The 22,607-nt window shown below is 41.4% G+C and overlaps 1 protein-coding gene across 1 annotated transcript; it reads left to right on the top strand.

The window, feature by feature from the left end:
- The first annotated feature begins 5,720 nt into the window (after nucleotides 1–5,720).
- slc6a15 (solute carrier family 6 member 15) lies at nucleotides 5,721–20,590 on the top strand. The gene is made up of 12 exons (XM_084671526.1): nucleotides 5,721–5,811; nucleotides 7,529–8,023; nucleotides 9,996–10,153; nucleotides 10,501–10,627; nucleotides 10,895–11,076; nucleotides 14,751–14,861; nucleotides 16,058–16,299; nucleotides 16,481–16,670; nucleotides 17,448–17,640; nucleotides 17,912–18,071; nucleotides 18,260–18,422; nucleotides 19,252–20,590. Exons 2-12 carry the CDS (start codon nucleotides 7,729–7,731, stop codon nucleotides 19,627–19,629), a joined length of 2,199 nt encoding a protein of 732 aa, XP_084527652.1. The 5' UTR covers nucleotides 5,721–5,811; nucleotides 7,529–7,728; the 3' UTR covers nucleotides 19,630–20,590.
- Nucleotides 20,591–22,607: the final 2,017 nt, after the last annotated feature.

Raw genomic sequence — 22,607 nt, 5'->3', positions numbered from 1 at the left:
CAACACTAAGGGCATTACTGTAACATGGAGTGTTATTGGAAAGCCTATTGGAAAGCCTTCCCAGAAAAGGGAAGAAAAGGGAAGAAAAAGGGCAGTTAAAACAACTTCCTATGAATGCCGATGATTTTGGAATGAGGTTCAATAAGCAGGTATTTGTGTACTGAGCGATAGTCACATAGAATTGGGACCATATCGTGTGGTATGTAAGGTCATATGTATGAATGCAGGGTCAAAGGTCAACCTCATGAATGCCACTGACATCTGCATATAGGTCTAGTTTATGAAGGTTGTTGCGGGTCAACGCGCAACTTCAGTGAAAGCTCTGATAGGAGCGAAGGGAGAATTTGGCGGAGCCCTGTTGTTGAAGTCAAACTGTCCATCCTTTTGTTTCATTAGGTCCCCTAAGAAGCATTCACCAAGTTCAATTGCTCAAAAAGGCCCCATCAGCAAGCCTTGTCCACTCCAATTAGGGCCGGACCCTTTGTCGTTGGGCAAGGTGTCCGGTGCTTTTGTCCGTGAGCACGGAACCCAGACAGCGACTAGACAGGCCCAAGCTGCAGATTTACACAGCAGATTACTCCAGTCAATGGCGGCTCCGGCCCTAACAGAGCAATGGTTTAGATAGTGCCTGTGTGTGTACTCTGCCAAGGGTTTTCTGTTACTCGTCTGTAGCCATTATCTGGACTGGAGCAGCCATAGCGCTTCAAGCCTATCATTTCCATTGGTGACTTTGAGATAGAGGAGGGGGTCACTGGGAGGAAGACCAAACATGTGACTCTCTAGTTCCCATGTGTCTTCGGGTTTGTCTCCTGACGTTCAGCTCAAGGAATTTGGAATAGAAGTTGATCAGAAGGAAATGGAGTGGGATTCTACGTTTTCCTTGTGAAGAGATTAGTGTTGGAATCCCCCCAAAGCCTGTCTTTTTAATCTTGATCTTGGTCTGTCTTTCTGTCTTTTACTTAAAAAAATTATCTGTGTTACTTTCAAAATCTGACGCTCCCCTCTCACCCACCCCCCTCCACCAAAAATGAAAACATGGATAACCCAACACCTTTCAAAGAAGTTGGAAGTTACTCAAGGTTCATAGAAGTTTAATTGTATTAGGTGCCCTGGAGAGGCCAAAATCTGACTGAAATAATCCCAAATGAAAGACATCAGTCAGAAATGTGAGGTAAAGGCCTAATCGCTTAAATTGTGATTACTGTCCATCAAAGGAGATACTCCCCAACATCGGAAAGCTTTGAAATTTGCTAAAATTGGCTTGACTCACCTACTTTAACTTTTCACTCCCATACAGGGATGAAAAGAGATTAACATTGTTATAGAATTATAATACTGGAACAAAAGTTAGGTCTTGTTATGAGTGAAACATTCCACGTATGAGATTTGGAAAAAATGTCTAAAGTTATGTTTATGTTTGTAGTATGACCTTATTATGACAAAGCTGCCTAAAATGACTACAGGATTACCATAATCAGACATTCCCTAGTTATAAGCAAGGTTTAAGAAATTATCTTTTGGAGCTAGTTTCACTGAGTTAGTAGGACCACTGTTGCAGGGTCTTGTTCTGACCAGATTTTTTTTCTTCCAAATGTGCATACATTTGACAAGGTTTGCAGTAAATCATAATAAAATCCCAATGTGTATTATTCTAAGGAAAACAATGTTTTAACTGTGCCTTTTAAGGATGTAAGGAAGGATGCAGATGTGTAGAATGGTTCATTCATTGTAAGGATTGCATAAATCTCCCCAGAGAAACTGAATGGCATTGGAGAGTGATAGACTAGGCTTTGTGTTGAGACCACACTTTATGTGAAGGGCCAGCTGTGCAGACTGTGAAGGACTCAATGATTATACTACAGCAGACATGACACACAGGTTGAGACTCTTTGGAAAACAGTATATCCGAATTATTCCATTATTTTGATGATGAAAAATGAAATTATTCATGAACTGTATTTCTTAAATAGTTTCAAATTGTAAAAAGTTGTTATTTTAAGAAGTTGCAAAAATCTTTGGCCTTGGCTGTATTGTCACTCATACCAGCGACAGTGTACATTCTGGACAACCCCAGGTCTGAATTCCTCAGAAGATCTTCCATTTACATATTCTCAGAATCCCATGACTTGAACTACCCGCATGACACAGAACTGTCTCGAGTGAAAGGAGGCTTTAAGGCTATACTGTAATTAATCCTCTCTTTGTCAAAGCATATCACGCCTCCCACCATAAGAGCTTGGGAGGCAACCTGCTGTCCATTCTTAAATCCCTTCACATTAGTTCCATTAGTCCACTTTTCTTCAAATTAACTGTATGCAGAGAGAGAGAAAGAGAGAGAGAGAGAGAGAGAGAGAGAGAGATATTGTGTGTGAGTGAGTTAGAGATTGCATAGAGATGGACGTAAATAAAGTAGAAAGACATGGCCCCCTGCCTTAGAACTGGCCTCTGTATTGTGTAATTCATGCAGTAAAATGGAATCATTCTGTATCTGAAATGCAGAGAAAAAGGGATTCAAAAGGCATGTGACCACTAATAAATAACCAAATGAGGTTCGAATGGAGGTCTGTGGTGTTTCACATTTGGGAAATAATAATATAGTACCAAAGAATATGTTATGCATTTTATTAATAAAATGTAAACCTTGGTGAACTTTCTCTACACTTCCAAATTCTAAAGATCCAAAACAGAATTGAACATTACAAACAATTTATTGGCTTTAAAATCTTTCTCTGACAGAAAAGCTACAATTCTGGAGGGAACAGTTACTACAAAACAACATTGTCAGATAATAATGTCCTTTCTCCCATGTACCCTATGGCCAGGCAACACTTCCTTTGAGGCTTCAATGTTTTTCTCATCTTTTAACAGCAAAATGATTTCAAGGTTGACTTATGAGAACATCATGTTGCATCATTCTATGGGTGACATGCATGCAGCATATCTTAGTACATAGTGTTAGTGTTATAGTGTTTGTGCAAACATTCATGGCGAATAAAATCCATTCTGATCTGATTCTTCTGAAAACAATTTGTTCTGTTGAGGACATTGACAAAGTGATTTCGCCTTTGACTGAGTGGAGACAAGACCATCATAAGCAATAGTTCACACGCCCTTTTGAGCTGTTTTAAAGGTCACAAAGTAATCTTATTAAGTAATCTAAGTAAAGAGTGTTGAGGAATTGTCCAATACAAGCTCAGTATGTAACTTAATGTTACAAATAGTAGGCACACTGCTTTCAAAAGCAGTGAAAAAACGGAGAAAAATTAAGTAAAAAGATTGGATTGGTATGCTTATGATATTTTATGATGAAGCAAACTTTTGGATGGAGATGTTTTTTAAATATTTAGAAACAATTACATTTTGAAGATGGGTCTTGTAAAATAAATTATGAAAGTTCAATGAAAAATGTGTTGTCCGGAACATGTTGTAAACTGCAGTGGGTTTCATAATTTGTTCAGTTGTCAAGGAAAATGGATGAACGATAGCATATCAGGAGGTTATGACGTGGTGAAAACCAATGCCTTAACTTTCCAATGGCAGTCTTGTGACTACATATCAGGATCGGATTACCAAACTCTGGGTTAGCCCATGAAGAATTCAACAGGTAAGCTTTGGCAGCTTGCCATCTGTGACCTGTCCGTGTTTACCACCAAAAGATCAAAATAGACATTATCTAACATAAAATAGGATGTGCTGTGTTGAAACTCATTGCACACAACAGCCTTTTCTACATTTTCGAAAATGGTTTCTTTCTTCATGCTGTCTCAGGAAATATCAGGGATCCAACATGACTTGATAACATCAAAACTAGTGGTTTTACCCAGCCAATCATGTTAGATAATCAGAGATTGGTTTGTTTTAGGGTAGGAAATGTTGAAGTGCATCTGTTTCTTAAATACCATTGGACGCTGATGCTTTCAAAAACAATGCTGGAATTTATGCTTGCTTAAATCACGCACATTACAACTAGAATAGCTCAGGAATCAAGCTATTGAGGGAAAATATTGCTTGATGGTGTTTTAAGCCCCCAATGGCTCCTTAGAGGCAACTAACCCTAACCTCAACCTTAAACCTACCCATCCCCTCGCTGCCTGGAAGGTGCCGTTGGGGCCTTAAAACACCAAACACCAAAAATATTGAAGAAAGGCCATGACAAGTCTCGCAATGTGATATCTTCCCTTTAAAGCAGGAGACCATCTTCATGTTCTCATTTGCAATTATAAATCTAACGTTCTATAACAGCCCAGTCACCAGAACCTTCTGTCAGGTGACCTTGTGACCATATGATGATGTCAGGAGTGGGTTTTTTTATATATCCCGAAGACAAAAACATGACTAAGGACTTTCAGGAGTTGAGATCACTCTTAGTCTGGGGGCCTGGGCACGTCTTACAAGGAAATTCACCATCCTCAGCTGAGAAGAAAGCGTCGTCATTCCAGTCAATAACATCAGAGTCATCCTGAAGACTCCATCATCCCCACTCCCACCCCTTTGAATACACAATACAGACACAAACCTGTCCTTGACCTAACAGGTGTTTGTTGTGAGTGTGTTTCTTGACAAATCTCACTTTCTTGCTAAATGTTACCTTCAAAATTCTACTTTGTGGAGAACTGTCTTTATTAATCTGGGGCTGCACCTGTGTACATGGTAGGGGGCTGTTGAACCCACTGGGAGAATGCTTTGTTGGGGAACTGTTAGCCTACATAGAAGAGATACTCTACTAGGAACAATCAATATCTATGTCTGCTCAGGCTGCACTCTCTGGGCTCTGACAGAAAGGGAGGGGTCCTGTGTCGAATATTGCTTGGCAGTTTACATTTTAGCCAAAAGATGTGTTGTAGGCAGGAAGGTTTGATAAGACTGGGTTGGAGAGTACAGTTGTTAAACTGAACTAATGGTGGATTCATGTGTGAAACACTCCACCAGAAATACCCACCCCAAAACAGAGATAGAGGGAGATATTATGTTGATAAAAGTTGGAGAACCGTTATTCATGATCTCTGGTTGGGTGTTTATTTAGGGTGATTATTCAGCATGGGTGTAGTTTACGCACGCATGGCATCTGTTCACAGGCCTACTTTATAAACACATGGTTGAATTCGCAATTAAAATGTCATGCCAACTATACCACTTACAGTGATATGCATATTGCTCAAAATAAGGTTGACTGATTGATACAAACATATTGCACCGATAAATCCAGCCTACAATGATCGACCTTTCATTAAAAAATGCAAAAGTCACATGTGCGCACTCTATCCTCCAGTAGCCTGAAGCGGACGGGGCTGCTCGATGCGCATTGTGCTTTAATGTTGACTTTAATAAACAATCTTAGTCCCACAATATCGCGCTTGTAAATTCTGGCGTGTATCCATATCACACACTGTATACCAACCCCCATCAGCCTGGTGAAGGAGCTTATAGGGGGCTTTTCGTAGTGGAACATACCAAAGTTCTGATGGGTGGACGACTGGTCTGGTTTTACGGTATTGAAGCTAAATTAAGGATTTGTGAGCAAAAGGCGGCATTAATTATTGCATTTATACGGGTCCTTGATCATACACAATTAGATGAGTACAAAAATATTTTTATTTACGTAAATAACTAAACTACCGAGACTTGAAGCACCCCTATTTAAGCGCCACATCCTTCTGAAGATACCTTGACAAGGCGAGGCGGTATGTCTGTTCACACACCGGCAATCGTGGACCAGAGAAGCAAGTGATAATGTCTGCCCCATGTATGTGCTCTCACAATTTCATTCCTTGAGACGCATTATCCAGAAAAGGACGACAATTTTTCCAAAAAGTAAGCTTCTTTTCTATTTAAATTCCGAGGATGTTTTTTCTTCATTGTGGTTTATTTTTGTTTATATGCGGATACGCAGGATGTGGGTAGTGCATGATGAAATACTGCACATGGATGGCATGAGGACTGGGCGGGGATCAATTAATTTATGTGCGTTTTCTGAACAATTTGTTCTTGAGTGCACAATGAGCCACACACCATATGCCTTTGAACACGCATTTTTCTCTTCTGCTATATTTTTAAAGGCCTAATTTACAAATGTTCGGTTGATGCTGTAGCCGACACATTTTCAGTCATACGTCCATCTCATAGTAGCCTATATCTTCAAATAAAGTAGTCTAATTAACACGTTTGTAGAAAGTGACATGTATGTCGTACCATACAAGTACAAAATGTAGACTACAATAGGATAATTTATATATTTATATATAGGCCTATTCGAGATGCCTAAAATCATTAGTTTAATATCGTGAAAATCTAATGACGCCCTGCGCTTTACAAACGAGGTTAATCTGAAAGTGGTAAAGGGAATCTATTAATCACTTAAACCGGGTTTGGCAATTTGCTGCTCCATTCTGCAGCGACATTGTTTTATTTTAGGGAGGACATTTTACTAATAATGTAGCATTTAAAACATAAAATTACAATTGACTATGGCGCGTGTAGGCTTTTTGAACAGAATACTGTTTATCTCTATATTTCCATCTGCCCTGCAACCATACTGTGCCAGTGAGGAAAACGAGTGTTTGGGTTCATATGCAAATCGCCTCGTGCTCTGCGTCGGGGGCTCAATTATTTAGGCGGGTGGCAACATAATAGCCTTTGTACCTGGCAAACCTGTCATAGGAAAACTCCTTTCCGTGTTATGACCACAGCTTTTTTGCGACAAATGAATAAATAATGTCCTTTTATACATTGTGGGGACATGTGCGGACAAGGGATTTCCTTTAGAGACCTTGCCGTGTGATGTAGGCTATTAGGTTATTAATTGATACCCTACATGTTGTGTGTAGGTAACCTAAAGGCAACTCCAATTAGCCATTTTCAAATATTAATTTTAAAGAATGAATAACATGTTTGTAAAGTTTTTACTCATAGAAATATAGAATTTCTTATGAGGAAATAGAGATAGTTCATTTTCTTTTATCTGGTTAAGTATTTCAGTATATCCTTCCTTTTTAATCATTTCTATTAGTATTGCAGAATAAATTATATTGATACAATTTTGCTATTATTAAACTAAGTGGGTGGATCATTGGTCAAAGAAGGTCAAATGTTACTCAAGGTCAGTGGTTAATGTTAGCTTTATTTATAGTAGGCTATGAATACTTTAATAACCTATGGTAGGGCGTAATCATAATATATATTGGAGGGGACACATAGGACTTAACGTATGGAACGGTATATCATATTTTGCATATGTTCCAGCTTTCTTGACGAACAGAACTGAAACTTTTAGGGGTTTCACATGAACTAATCTCTGCTTAACCTTGCATCACACTTTTAAAAACAAATGTTGATTTTACAATAACATGCCCACCTACTATCTTTTATAGAGAGTATTACCATCCCTCTCTTTTTCATTAGACTAAACTTGAAATGTACAGGTCCTATGTCTTACATAACAGTGAGGAAAATCAAAAAATATGCACCCTGAAGCTTTTCCTGAAGAGAAGTATGCACATTTTAATGTTTGTTTCACTTTTGTCTCCTTCAGACACTTGGTGATAATGAAGAAATAAACCTTGTCCTCCACAACCCCTCCATCTTACACAACAAACAAACTCTTCCTCCAACCCCTCACTCATCAACTTGGCTGTTCCGCCTGTGCTTGTACCACACTGTATTACGTGACTCCGCAGACTGCCTCACTGACTTCAAAGACGTTCCGCCCCTTGATCTGGTTCGCTTTATCAAATGCCCAAAAACAGCAAAGCCGTCAAGAGAGAGCTTGACGACGATGTCACGGAATCTGTCAAAGACCTGCTTTCCAACGAGGACGCGTGCGACAATTCCTTCAAGAAGAGCTCGCTGATCGTGAGCCATGAGGAGGATGGCAGAGAAGAGAATGATGTGGAGGAAGGTTCGGATGGTGATGAGGAGAGGCCTGCGTGGAACAGCAAGCTGCAGTACATCTTAGCCCAGGTGGGCTTTTCTGTAGGGCTCGGGAATGTCTGGAGGTTCCCTTACCTTTGTCAAAAGAATGGAGGAGGTGAGTGACAGGTCACTGATTTATCCATCTGTCTTATTTACGCCACTGAACACTGTGTGTTTTTAGGCCACTGCATGTGTGACTCTGCTTGGATTTGTTTTGGCACATTGGTTTCAAATACAATTTACAAGGGGATGGTGTTCCTTGAGGCAGACCCCTCACTGTGTTGTCCTTCCTGTCAAAAGCAGCTGTTCATCAGTCACCTTGCCAATTGGAGGTCTCAAAATCACCATAACAGCGTTCATGTGACTGTGACCATTTCTCTGTCTTTGCTATCCCTGCCTCTCTACCATCCTCCAGGCAAACACCTTCTTATGACATCACCCCAAAATACACAAATGTTAATCAGACTAGCATGCAACAACTGAAATAATTGTGATAATTGAATGCTAACACTGTTTTACCAAATCAGTGTACAATACTATGGTAAAAACATTTCTTCCAGAGTAGCATTCGTCTTTATTACAATACAGATTTTCAAAAGCCTATTTTTCTGTCAAGATCAAGCAGATGTTCTCCCTGGTTTTCTGTTCTCTATACTATATAGAGATAATTTATGCATTCCATGTGTGTGCCTATTTTTTTCTTAGGCTTATCGAAATCAGAATTATAAATACAATTCAAAGCCCAAAGATATACAGTATAAAGAGACACTTTCTGGTTGTGTGTACCTGCTTTCAAGTGTGTGTGTCTTGTAGCCACCGCCTGCACATTGTCATGTTTTCCAGGTGTGTTTTAAATGACACCAGCCACCCTGCTTATTACTGCTGTAATTAGATTCAAGTGATACAGCTGAGGTTGCCATGATCTGTCATAATCTTCCACTTTGTGTATGCTCACCCACCCTCTGTTTTCTGCATGCCCTTGCAACCTGCATTGATTGTATGTCTGTGCATCTCTGTGTGTGTGCTCCAGTCAGACTGTTTCCCAACATAAGCTTTTTTTACAGCTCTCTGGATAAGCTGTGTATTTGAAGGCACAAAGCATATTTACATTTTTGATTCTATTCATTTATTAGATGCTTTTAAATCCAAAGTGATTTAGACATGGGGCAGATAGAAAGTACAGCAGAAGATCAAAGATGAAAAGTGCATATTTCTAACAGTATTTCTGTAGCATAAATTTCACTTCAAACACTGTAAAATGTATCATGCCTGTGCACTTGTTACGTAAGTGGTTACGTCTACCACAACACTGTCTAGTCTAGACACCCTGTTGCATCTTTAGATAATCTGGGACCATGACAACCTCACTGACTCATAGACATGCTTCATCACGTGTACATGTGGCACGTCAGTCAACACTCCCAAATTCCCTTCAGGCATGATTGAGGTTAAGCAAATAGGTAAAAACTGTGTTTTCACGCTAAAAGGAGATTAGCATGAACCCTTCTATAACTATCAGTTGTAGCCAACGAGTTTAACATTAAAGGTGTATGACACAGAACCTCCCGAACCACAAAAGACACTACTCTAAATCCAGATGCAGAAATACTGTTCAGCAAGCACAGATCTTTTCCTGGGAACAAAGGGTGGTTATATACTCTTCACAACATCATGTGTCTTCCAGCCTCATGGTTCATTTGCCTGTTCTGATGCCCTCAGAGGGGTCTGTAAGAAGGACCAGTCTGAGAGCACAGCTTGTACGTTCTGTACGGATAGAAGGCTCGCCCTGAAGCAGGCTACAGAGGCATGACATATTTGTAGAATGTGGACAAAAAAATGTGGCGTAATGTATGTCAGAGGTCATTTTTAATCTAGGAGAATCATTTTAAAACTCCTAGTACAGTTTTTTGGGACCCGACATAATTCGGACAGTACTAACTCAGATGTGCGACACACACTTGTTGATATACAACATGGAGAGGACAACAAATGAGTTTTGGTGACAGAAAAAGTTCTGTTTCTGTGAGAGAGATCCAAGTTTGAACCCCCTGTGTGTGTGTGTGTGTGTGTGTGTGCTCTCTCAAAAGGAGCATACCTGGTGCCCTATCTGATCCTGCTGGTAGTGATTGGAATCCCCCTGTTTTTCCTGGAGCTGGCTGTGGGTCAGCGGATCCGGCGCGGCAGCATCGGCGTGTGGACCTACATCAGCCCTCGTCTGGGGGGCATTGGCTTTGCTAGCTGTATGGTGAGTCAGGGGCACTGCCAATTCTACTGTGGGCAACAAATAATGACACAAGACACCAATCGATACTGTACACGGCAGCACGCACACTCATTTTATAGGAGTGAGAAGACAGTCTGAAGTGTAACTGCATTTTCCATGAAAGCACAACCTGGGGCCTCAAAGCCTAGCTAGCATAAACCAATTCCTACAAGTGACTGTCTTTTTTTACCTCTCAATGGGAGTGATGCAATCAGGCAGAGGTTTAGGGATGGACATAGGGATCCCCATGTCAAGAGACCATTGAAACATCCCTGCTGATAAGTAGTGTCTTATAATCTCGAATTTTGACTGATTTTCTTTGACTGCAGGTATGTTTCTTCGTGGCGCTCTACTACAATGTCATCATTGGGTGGAGTCTTTTCTACTTTTCCCAGTCGTTCCAGCAACCTCTGCCCTGGCACGAGTGTCCACTGGTCAAAAACAAAACCAGCACATGTAAGTCTTAACACACCAAAACTGAGATCAACTTACCTAAGCTGTGAAACAAGACCAATGCGAGATGTACTTGAACACAACAAACGTGCAGCTAACTTGCAGGAGTTTGCCACCCTCGCGTCACATTTGAGTGTGCCAGCGTTTGCTATCTAATGTTAATGTGTTTATTTATTTTGTATTTTGTTAATGTGTTTGTTTATTTATTCATGTGAGCTAAGTTCATTCTTCACAGAGCTCTGTTCACTAAGTCTCTTGTGTTTTCTGCAGACGTGGTGCCAGAATGTGAGAAGAGTTCAGCCACCACCTACTACTGGTACCGTGAGGCCCTGGACATCTCAGATACCATAGCTGAGGGTGGTGGCCTCAACTGGAGGATGACGTTGTGTCTTTTGGCCGCCTGGTCAATGGTGTGTCTGGCCATGATCAAGGGGATTCAGTCCTCTGGCAAGGTGAGAGATCGAAGAGAGGGACAAATCCAAGATATCTTATCTTTGAAGGGGTGTTGATAATGAAAGAAGAAATTGGACCAAAATGACTGTCTGTAAGAGTGAGACGAGTTCATGGTAGAAAAGTGGCAGATGTAGAAAGGTAGGTTCATATTCGTTTCATCAAGAGAGTGAACCTTATTATCTTACTTAAGGCAAACAGATACTTTTTTATTTATATCAGATTTTTCAATGCCTATTAGATTGCTTCAGCCTTGTCGAAATAATCAAATTGCCTCGAATGACCTATGTTATACTGTGCATATGACCAAAAATCTCTTTGACTTTCACTTTAAGTACGAAGACAAAAGGAAAAGAAAATAGCTTGACCTACTGTACTGTTCAACATGGCGCACTAGCAGAGATACCTGGCCCAGTTAGCTGGTTGGTCACATCTGCGACCTGTGATACAGGATGCTGGTACTAAACATGGAAAACAATACAAGGGGAATTTTCCTGCCAAGTGTATGCCAACAGTACCTCATGGAGGAGGCTTTGGTCAAAGGAAGGAGATGTTCCTCATGGCTGCTTGCTTAAAAGACATGCTGTTGGACCCACTGTTGATGCCTCTTGACAGATTCATGGTCATGTGAACGAATTATGGGGGCTAGATAAGCTTACTTTAGCATACTGTTGCTTAGTGTAGTTGACAGTATCCTGACTAGCATTCATATTGATGAACTCAAACCAATATGGGCATTTAAGGCTTAGGCTGCTTGAGACTTTAGGTTTTCTTGTGTCATATGAACCGCATTAGTCAAACAGTTTCAAGGTCAGGGTCAAGGTTGCACAAATTGGTCCACTTCTAGCAGTTTTTAATCTCTCCTGGATATTTCTTTTTTTTCCCCTTCTTCCTCTTTTAGCTCTCTGTTCTGTCAGCTCAGGGCTGGACAAGATACAGTATGTTGTCAAGTGTGTCCCAGAGTACCTGGTTCCTGACTGATTTGAAAAAATACTTTAGAATCTGGTTCCTTCTTGTAATAGGTTTGGGACAGAGCCCTTCACTATCTAAATTAGGTGTTGTGATTTGATCCCTTCCATTGTACCTCTTACTGATCTTATCCCAACTGTCTGGTCTGCTTGTTCAGTCCTATTGAACTCCTATCTTCTACCATACAGTCCCCACTAAAGCAATGCAGGCAAGAACAAAAGTGTTGCAAAGAAAGAGAGGTCACAGCCCCTTATATTCTCAAGATGTACCCTAGTGGCTTACCCTACTGAACAGAGCTTCAAAAGTTTTTAAAGATATCTTCTAATACTGTGCACATTTCACCAAGTACTATTTAAGTTTCCCAATAGGCTACTTTTGTGTAAAATTGTTGTAGTGAACATGACTGTGCCTTGCTTTCTACTTTCTGGGTCAGTAACATTTATTTGCTGGGCCTTCCTCTCGGATGTTGCCACGGTTCACCATTAAGAACCATAGATCAGTTCCTTAACATAGTTGCAAACTCTCGCACCTCTGCAGACACTTATTTTTTGTTTAAATCATATGACCTGAGGACTTAATAACTGAAAGTTTTTAAGTCCACCCCTAAATCATATGGCATGAAAACATACGCATGGGAATTACATATGGTGGCATGAGAACTTTCACAGAAGTACGTGCACATGCTTTTAACAGGTGAATCTTGCATATGAGAATCTTACACATGCTACAAGAGTTTCCTTTTTTTATTCGTGCCAAGGGTCAACAGTGTTACCTCCGTCACACTATTCTGATCAAACATTCTTAAGGCTTTACTTATTATGTAACTTATTATGCAAAACATCTTATAAACAGGGTTATAATCCTAATATGCACTGAAATGATCTTTTATGCAAAGCATAAAATTAAAATTACTGCACACTGGTGTGCAGTGTTAACAGATAATCCCACTTATTGTTGTCAATGTAATGTCAAGGATTGCTATATGTAACTTGGGTTGACCTAAACTGGTCATTGTGGACTGAAAACAGTAAATATGGTGGATTTTTAGTTTTTTTTTACTAATCACACAAAATATAATATAAATATATTTGTATATATTTTTTACACATCTAATGAACTGCTGTATTACAAAATAGCCACAGAGCAGAGAAATGCTTAATACTATCATATCAGATCCTCTTTGCACCCTGCCATACATCTTGATGGGTTTGTGGAAATGGCTGTGCACTTTCCCCTGTGAAGGCCCAGCAAGGAAGGCCCTTTGAAGATTAATCAGGGTTTGGTCACACAAAAGAATATTAATGTCCAGTTGGCCCCCCTTAAAAAAAAGCCCATTCGGCTAAATCTCCTCACTACCATCTGCATCTCTTTTCCATTTCTATGTGTGTGTGTGTGTATGTGTGTGTGTGTGTGTGTGTGGGGGGGGTGGATGTGTGTGGGTGGTTGGGTGAGAGAGGAAAAGAGGGAGCAGACCGTTTCAGTTGCCATGGTTATACCCGCTCTTTTGCTTGGTTTGATTGCCGAGAGTGTGAAAAAAATACAATTTGGCAAAGAAGGGAAGAAAGAAGAAGCGAGATATAAATGTGAGGATTGAATGGTTCAATAAAATGTTCACATCAAATTGATGAACAGGGATTTTGTAAAGCTGTATTTAATTGTGTTGTAGTTGCTAACTTATATGTAGAGCCCATTTGTAGATGACATTGCACTGCTAATGTCAATTGAAATATGATTGATTTAAAATGTACTTTAATGCATTATTTAAATACGTTACTTTAATATATTACCATAAATATATGAAGTATTTTAGACATTGTACGATACATCAATTATATCACAGACTTAAGTACATAGATTTAATAAGTCAACCATAGTTTTCCCCAAGGACCACCATGCAGTAGAGGAACCCATTGAACTTAACACTTAACCAAGGCCGGGATTTAATCCCTCACTGACCACACCCTCACCCCACAAATCTCAGTTCGGACATGTGGGTGGTGACACAAGCTTCTAACTTCCCTTCCATGCCTATAACTCTAAACTCCCTCTTCCACCTCCCTCTGAAAGAGTTCCCCAGTCCTGAGATAAAACTGTAGAGGCATCAAGCATAAAGCAAAGACCCCCTTACACCCCCGTCAGTCTTGTCAGCCAATGAGACAAAGGCCTGGAATCCAGCATCCTTTAGCATAGAACACCTATGAGGTCTTGTGCAGTACTCGCCTCGGAAAGGGCCCCCATTGTTGTGCAGCACCATCATTTAGCGCCCCGTATCCATTGACTGTATGCCTGTAAAGGAGGTTCCCCATGGGCCGGGCACTTGTCAGAGAATGACTGCGATCCACAGGTCATGCTAGGGACAGAAAGCAGCCTGAAAGGTTGTTGTGCAGATATTTATTGGTTAACAGTCCAGTTCACATCCTCTCCTCCTTCATGTCATTTGTGATGAAACATGGTTTGTTTGGTGAAAGAACGTTGTCCCCATACAGTCGTCCCCAATCCATTTGCAAAGATAAGTGATTGTCAGGGGAGAAAGGATGGAAGGACAAAAGGTAGGCAGGCAGGCAGTCAGACAGGCAAGATTGATGGATGAAGTAAGCAAACCCCATGTTGTTTGTCCACCAAACACCTAACTGTGTTATCATTATAATCATGAACCCGTGTATGCACTAGCCACTTTCAGAGTGCTGATTCTGTTGTGGTTTTGCAGGTGATGTACTTCAGCTCTCTGTTCCCCTACGTGGTGCTGATCTGTTTCCTGGTCCGGGCTCTGCTCCTCAAGGGCTCCGTGGACGGGATCCGACACATGTTTACACCCAAGGTACCTTTCCATCAACTCAATGATTACCACTGCAAGTGCTTCTACCCATCAACCCTACCTACAAGGCTTTAGAGCTTTCTCAGTCTTTGTCTCTTCTTCAAAGGCATGTCGATATTTTTACTTTGTTTAGTTATCGTGCTTCTACATTTCTATAGAAGACAGAAGGGACGCTCTATTAAATAGAAATGAGTCAGATGTGTAAAAATAGACTGTCTGTAACCGGGTTAGCTTTAAAAGCTGTGGGCAGATGAGGCTAATTCGTTGAAATGTCATGTAAAATATAGTGTTCTGTTATACTACTGGTGAACTTTCAAAATGCTGTCTTGGAAGTGAGATGAAAGCTAGTCTACTATTCACACGATTGAAGAATCTTTAGAGATTCACATCGTAATACACGTCTGTACTATAGGTTAACTTCTAAAATGTGACGCCTGGACATTGGAATCAATTTGGTGGCAATCTTCTTTCCGCTCCTCGTTTGCCATAGAAACAGGATTCTCTTGCTTTAATGTAACTGCCACACCACGTTCATTCACAACAGAATCTCACGTGTCAGCCTCCTCTCAAGCGGTAAACATCTTTAGGCATTAAAGTCTCCCCAGACATCTCATGTGGGCTGGGAGAGGGAAATCAGAGTAGCGCTGGAGTTGTGCATGTCTGTATTCTGCTAAAACTGGCTGTGGTTTTTATTTTGGTCACAGTAAGTGTATAGGAGTAAATGAGTCAGTCACAAACACATTCTTAGTGTGCTGCGTCCTGTGTTTGATCTTAACTTTTGATGTATGCAATGAAGATAATGAAAGTAAAAACATACAAAAATAAAAAGATTACAGTAAAAGGTTGTCGTTTTCTCAAATGGATTCAAGGCAAATGTGTAATTCATGTGACAAATTACCTTCAATTATGTAGAATTTAAATGATGTTGGTTTCAGTTTTATAATCTTACGATCTAATGTGACACAGTAATAATTTTAAACAAAACTCAAATGTCCCCTACAACAAAAGATTAGGTGTGAAAGCCATTCACTCCAACTTAGTGGTGTCCATTGTTAGAAGCCAGAAAAAGGGCAGAAACCTTTCTGAGTCTTAATCCTTATTGTGTGGCTAGCTTCAGATACATACAGGTGTCCAGGGAGGAAGCTGCATCTTGCACAGTAAAGGAGGGTCCTGAAGTAAACTGTGTTGTGTTTTGTCAGTTGGAGATCATGCTGGAAGCCAAGGTTTGGCGAGAGGCAGCCACGCAGGTCTTCTTCGCTCTGGGTCTGGGCTTCGGCGGCGTCATCGCCTTTTCAAGCTACAACAAGCGAGACAATAACTGCCATTTTGACGCCGTGCTTGTCTCCTTCATCAACTTCTTCACCTCTGTGCTGGCCACACTGGTGGTCTTTGCCGTGCTGGGCTTTAAGGCCAACATCATGAACGCCAAGTGTGTCGCGCTGTGAGTGACATACACACACCTGTGCATCTTTTGCAGATTGGGATGAGGGTTGGGTGACATTTTGTCTCACATCTGGATCTGTATTTGCCCTTATAGGTTGCTTGATTAAGTATCCTGTGTCATTCATGGAGAATGACTCCATTTTGATTTGGATTTACAATCTCCTCTGATGTTATTTTAGGAACGCCAAGAAAATCGAGGGTTTCCTGGGGAACGAGATCAGTCCCCAAATGATACCACACCACATTAACTTCAGTCATGTGAGTGCCGAGGACTACAGACAGATGATAGATATCATCAAGGGGGTGACTGAGAGTGACTACCCTCGCCTGGGCTTGGACTCCTGCAGCATTGAGGAAGAACTCAACAAGGTGCGTTCTTTCTGGAGAATCAAATACTGTCACATTGAGTCATTAAAAAAGAAATCTGTGCACAACTATTACATATTTTGAATATGGTAAAATATTCTGTTTAAATTACCCGGTAGCGTATACATTAATTATAATAATCCATGTTGTTTGTCCTTGGTACTCACTTTTAACGCATTTACAGAAGATTTTGTCATTTTGTTTGGCCCTATAAGTATGTTAACCAATTACGTTATTCAACATAAATTCTGAAAATGTCCTGTATGTAAAAAATGTCAGGTGTGCATTGACTTAGAGATACACAGCATCCATAAAAGGCATCTATACTTATACGTGCAAACTATGTAAAGAACGTCTCTACATATTGTTGGAGCGGTTATTAATTATCATTCCAAGAACACTCCATTGTGGTTTCTGTTTTAATCATAAATCCCCATGGCTATACTGTACAAATGCATCATGTTTCCTTTCCTTGATCCGCAATGGCAGACATGATGATAGAGTAAAGGGATGGCTTGTTGAAGACAACATGGCTCCATGTTGCTTGGGTCAAGAAATGGAAGGTGATACAGGAAATAGATAATCATCTTGTTTGTAATCTTGTTAGAGTTGTTTTTACTGTCATATGACCAATCCGGATTGGACTCAGGCATGTGCAACTAAATTGGTTTATGTATAATTTTGTAAGACCTCAAACTTTATATAATTATTATTGGGTTAACTTTATTTTTTTAGTCTTTATTATTAAATATGTTTTATTTGTATTTTGTTCCTCCTCAGGCTGTCCAGGGAACAGGTTTAGCCTTCATTGCTTTTACCGAGGCCATGACCCACTTCCCTGCCTCGCCGTTCTGGTCTGTCATGTTCTTCTTGATGCTGGTCAACCTGGGCCTCGGCAGCATGTTTGGCACCATTGAGGGAATCATCACACCCATAGTGGACACCTTTAAAGTCCGCAAGGAGATCCTCACAGGTCAGAGAAAAGGGCACCCTAAGCTTAGAGAAAGAATATACTTTAATCAATTTGTTTAAATTTAATTCATTAAAATCAGAGGTTAATGCATTTTCAATTTATGAACCTTTTCTTTTGACACAATCGGAAGTGTACAACAAACACATTTTGTATATTTACATACTTACTGACTTTAATATTTGTACGTGTGTTTGTACTTGCTTCGTGAGTATACTTTAACTACAATATTGTGACCCATGTAACAGACATGTTCTTTCTCTCCTGTCAACAGTGGGGTGTTGCCTGCTGGCCTTCTGCATTGGCCTGCTATTCGTCCAGCGCTCAGGGAACTACTTTGTGGCCATGTTCGACGACTACTCAGCCACTCTTCCCCTGCTCATAGTGGTCATCCTGGAGAACGTGGCTGTCGCCTGGGTCTATGGGACTGACAAGTAAGTAGGATAGACCTGGTGTTTGTTATTTTAACGTGTGGTTTACTTTAACCAATGTCCCATCACTCTTTGATCATAAACCATCACCCTCTACTGACTCCAAAATGCGAAACCCTAGCAGATCCAGAGCATAGCTACCGATGAGCTGTTTCCCCCCTCTACAAATAACGATCCTCGTGCACTCCCAGGTTCTTTGAGGACTTGAAGGACATGCTGGGCTTCACGCCCTTCCGCTTCTACTACTACATGTGGAAGTACGTCACCCCTCTGCTGCTCATCTTGCTGCTCTGCTCCAGCCTGATCCAGCTGGCCATGACGCCACCCAGCTACAGTGCCTGGATACAGGACCTGGTGAGTCACTTCCTCCCTCTCAGGGAAACCTGCAGTTGGTGAATGACTGGGACGTGGCAGCAGTGAGAATAGACTTCTGAATTGGTATTTGTCTGATTGAAAAAAACGTTGAAATCTTGCTTAAAGGATGATGCCATTGAACTGTAGTATAAATGTAGTACAAATGAGGACAAGGGCACGGGCGGCGTCATTTGCTCCATTTGATGGCTTTTAGTAGTTCCCTACCCTAGATAGAAACACCAAAACATCTGTGTCCACAAATATATGTCCCAGAGACACAGGTGGACAGAGTTTTGGTCCCCTCAAGCTTGTAAAAACACTGCAGCCTTTGTGATAAGAGTTGCTAACCACTATCATATCTCATATATATCATAACCACTATCATTTTCTTATCATTTTCTCAAATATCCCAAACGCGATATCCACTTAACAAAATGTAATACAGTGACACGGAGATCAAACCACAAAAAAATCAGATACTTTAACTTTTAACTTTTATTAGATACTACAGCAGTGGATAAATACTATCATAATATGGCTTATTATAGACTCTCATTGAGCCTTACCCTGGCATATTCAATATTGTACAGCATCAGTTTGATTGTATCAGTTTGATTGGATTGAGATGTTATTGTTTCACTGTAGATGAGATAGTGTTCACTGTACCTGGTAGCTGAGATCTGGTTACTTTACAGTGTGCCTAGTAAATACAGCGCCACCAAGTTCAGGCGTGCCGCATGTTAGGTCTGACACTGTATACATGTATAAGTAAGTCACAAAATGGCAAAGTTAGTGTAACTGTGTGTGTGTCTTTGTGTGTGTCCCCCAGGCTAGTGAGAAGAGTCTGAGCTACCCTCCCTGGGGCCTGGCCGTGTGCATCTCATTGGTGGTCGCCGCCATCTTGCCCGTGCCCGTGGTCTTCGCCCTGCGCTACTTCAACATCATCGATGACAACGCCGGGGGCCTATCCACCGTCTCCTACAAAAAGGGCCGCATCATCAAGGAGAGCGCCCGGGCCGAAGAGGACGACGACGCCAGCCTGATTGCCGCCAAGTCGCCCAGCGAGGCGCCATCACCCATGCCCGGCAACAGTATCTACCGCAAGCCGAGCTCCGGAGTCCCCGATGCGGACATGGCGCCCAATGGTCGCTATGGCATCGACTACCTGATGGCTGACATGCCTGACATGCCTGAGTCTGACTTATAGAGCAACTCGTAACACCCTCCCCCTTTCCAAATGCCCCGCCTCCAAAGGCCGGCCAATCCCGTTTCTGCGTGTTTAGTTGTTGGGATCATCCACATATTTTTACTCGTACTGTATTCTTTGTAGATATTGTAGTTGCTACCATTCATGTGTCCTCACCCTTTTTTTTTGCCGCGTCAGTGTAAAAAGGTCTGTAAACATACGTTATCTGTTTGGCCCGTATTTCACCTGCCCTATTCCAAACCAGTTCCTGACTGACTACTTACACAACCCTTTCTGAACCTTCCTTGTGGATTTGAAAGGACGGTATGGAAGTAAGCAATAAGGTGGGATCTCCCCCCAAGCCTACAAAAACACAAGCACCACAGAAGGAGACAGTCAAGTGTGTAGGGAAGTCAGTGAGGGATGATGTTGGAACTGGGCCTGTCGGTCTGTGGGGTATTGTAATCAATTTATAGAATAGCTGTGTACATATGACACCTATTTCTGGCCAAGTACTGAGATTAGTAGCAGTGTAGCCACTTCAGATAACAAATGACGATGCAATACTGACCACATTTCTTTGGTGTAAAGTATAATATAGTCCAAACAGTAAAAGGATGGTATTAAATCACCCCCAAACCCCCCCAGGATTGTTGAAAAGTGTGCCTAAATAACATATTTGTTTATAGAATACATGGTGGACGTTGTATATTTAAGGTATTCTGTAAATATAATATATACATATTATAAATATATTTATCTGAATAGTTTGGATATCAAAACACCTTGTTTTTATGGTGAGCTGTGCTTCAAAATCCTTAACGCTGGTCTTTGTTTTGTTTACTTATGTGCTATCAATGAGGTTCAAGTCCTCCTATTGTACTACTTTGTAAATACTTTTTTCCATGAAATGGCTTCCAATGCGATGTCTTTTTTTCCCCGTCGAGATTAAAGATCAAACATGGTCCATACTGGACACCAATGTCTGTATTGTCTATTTTTGTTAGTTAGCCTACTTCTACATTCTAAATTTAGATTATAGTCAAATATGCAGACTACTGTCTACAGTTTAGATGAATAGCCTACGTAGTTAAACTGCGTATGCACACGTGGCATGAATGAACTTATATTAACGCTCTCCAGATTACAAAACCGACACCTTCTAGCTAGGATAAACTGTATTTGAAAAAGTATTTTGAATAAACCGTTGGTACTATAGTGGTAGCCCCATGTTCTTGTATAATGGTCTGGAAGACATTTTTATTTGTAAAATAAATATGTAATATTGTTAAATATAATTGGTGTGTAATGTTCGATAAGTTCCAGATAATGTTCCAGAAGTCCATCTGTCATACTGGTGTGACAGCTTCTGGCTGGGCCCCACAGCGTATTGTCACACCAGTGTGACAAGAACGCGTCCTTGGAACGTCCAGTTTTGCTTATTACGTACCAATAAAGAGTTCAGTATTAGTCTACGTGTATATTATAATAAGTCTCGATATTTTGCAAAAGTAACCTATACCCTGAGCCTGGGGCGATGGAGGCAGGGATGAAGTGGAGGCGGTTAGCTCTACCTGCTGCAGGAGGGCTGCCAACAACTTCAATCCCCCTGGACCTGCTGTTTTGTTTGATGACACACAGTCTGGTGTGTGTCGTCGTCGTCCCCGACCCCCTGCGTCTCTTTCTGAGGCAAATTGCTTAAAACTTTTTTTAACAGAGTAACTGGTTATATCGTCGAGGAAACCAATTGGTAGGCTACGCCTCGCAGTTGCAGGAAAACACCGCCCCAGGAGTGGTAGATAAGCAAGCTGCTAAGTGGCTACCCACAAACATAGATTAGATGTACTCATTTCTAATGGCAATGTCAATGGGTGTTTTGAAGAAATCCTCTTTGAGACAGTACTGGAGCACGAACCCCATGCTAGCCACTCCTTTTTTCGCTTACCTGTTCTCACAGAACGGCTTTCTCCTCCGCTGTCTTCATTGTCAGGACAACAAAAGGGCAGATGCAGGTGCTATGTGGTCCTTTGAAGGATCTCTGATGAATCCTTGATGCTGTCGAAGGGTAGGCTGCGCTTCCGTCAATCCATACCGGCAAAAAGGCACGTTTGGAGTTAAGTTCTTGGTGTTGTGTGATGTAAGTACTGGATATGTTCAGGACATGCTCACATACACAGATTCCACAACAGACATCCAGCATCATGATGAGCTTGAGATTTCTGGGTCTTTTGCCATGACCTTGCTTGCTCCACACCTGAGGAAAGGCTATGTACTGTATGTGGACAACTGGTACAGCAGTCCGACCCTCTCAGCATCTTCTGTCTCTTGGGACAGGTGCCTGTGGGACTGTGTGGTCCAACAGGAAGGGGATAACACCTTTCACCTGTAAAATGAGAAGGGGAGATTTTGAGTTCAAGGAGAACAGTCAAATGACGTTGTGTCCTTGGGCAAGGCACTTCACCCTACTTACTTCAGGGGGAATGTCCCTATACTTACTGTAAGTCGCTCTGGATAAGAGCGTCTGCTAAATGACTAAATGTAAGTGGTATAAGAAGATCTTTTTCTTCTTGACAAAGTATTGTTCAACCATCTTTTTTCTCTCTTTCTCTTTCATGCAGGGAAGACCATACCTTACCAGGAAAACAGGATGAACCTGATCCAGGATCTGGAGTGCACCACACAGCTTGGCGATCATCAGCTGGTGGCCGTCCTGCCTTAGACAATCTGCTCCGTCTGACAGGCAGGAACTTCCTTTCTGAGGTTCCTCAGACTGAAACTCAGGGCAGCAGGACCAGGAGGCTGTGCAAGGTCTGCATGTCCGCCCCACGTCCGTGCAGCGTTCCCTGGTGTGCTGCCCCATGTTTAGAGGAGTACCATACTCTCAAACATTATTGAGCACAGTGTCACCATCTACCTTGGCCGCTGAGCGGGATTTAAAAGCCAGTGGTTCATACAGCAAGTTTTCGGCTGCATCATTTTCTTCCTTGGCCTTTGCAAGA

The sequence above is a fragment of the Hypomesus nipponensis genome, chromosome 14 (assembly GCF_054491055.1).
Source record: "Hypomesus nipponensis isolate SF chromosome 14, ASM5449105v1, whole genome shotgun sequence".
NCBI classification, from domain to species: Eukaryota; Metazoa; Chordata; class Actinopteri; order Osmeriformes; family Osmeridae; genus Hypomesus; species Hypomesus nipponensis.
The sequence above is the reverse complement of the archived record's forward strand: the minus strand, read 5'-3'. Positions and strand labels throughout refer to the sequence as shown.

Excerpts from the sequence above, each read along its gene's own strand:
- slc6a15 (XM_084671526.1), top strand. The coding sequence starts at position 7,729 with ATGCCCAAAAACAGCAAAGCCGTCAAGAGAGAGCTTGACGACGATGTC. Across the intron at positions 10,154-10,500 it reads TTGGCTTTGCTAGCTGTATG|GTATGTTTCTTCGTGGCGCT; the intron begins GTGAGTCAGGGG and ends CTTTGACTGCAG. Across the intron at positions 16,300-16,480 it reads AACGCCAAGTGTGTCGCGCT|GAACGCCAAGAAAATCGAGG; the intron begins GTGAGTGACATA and ends ATGTTATTTTAG.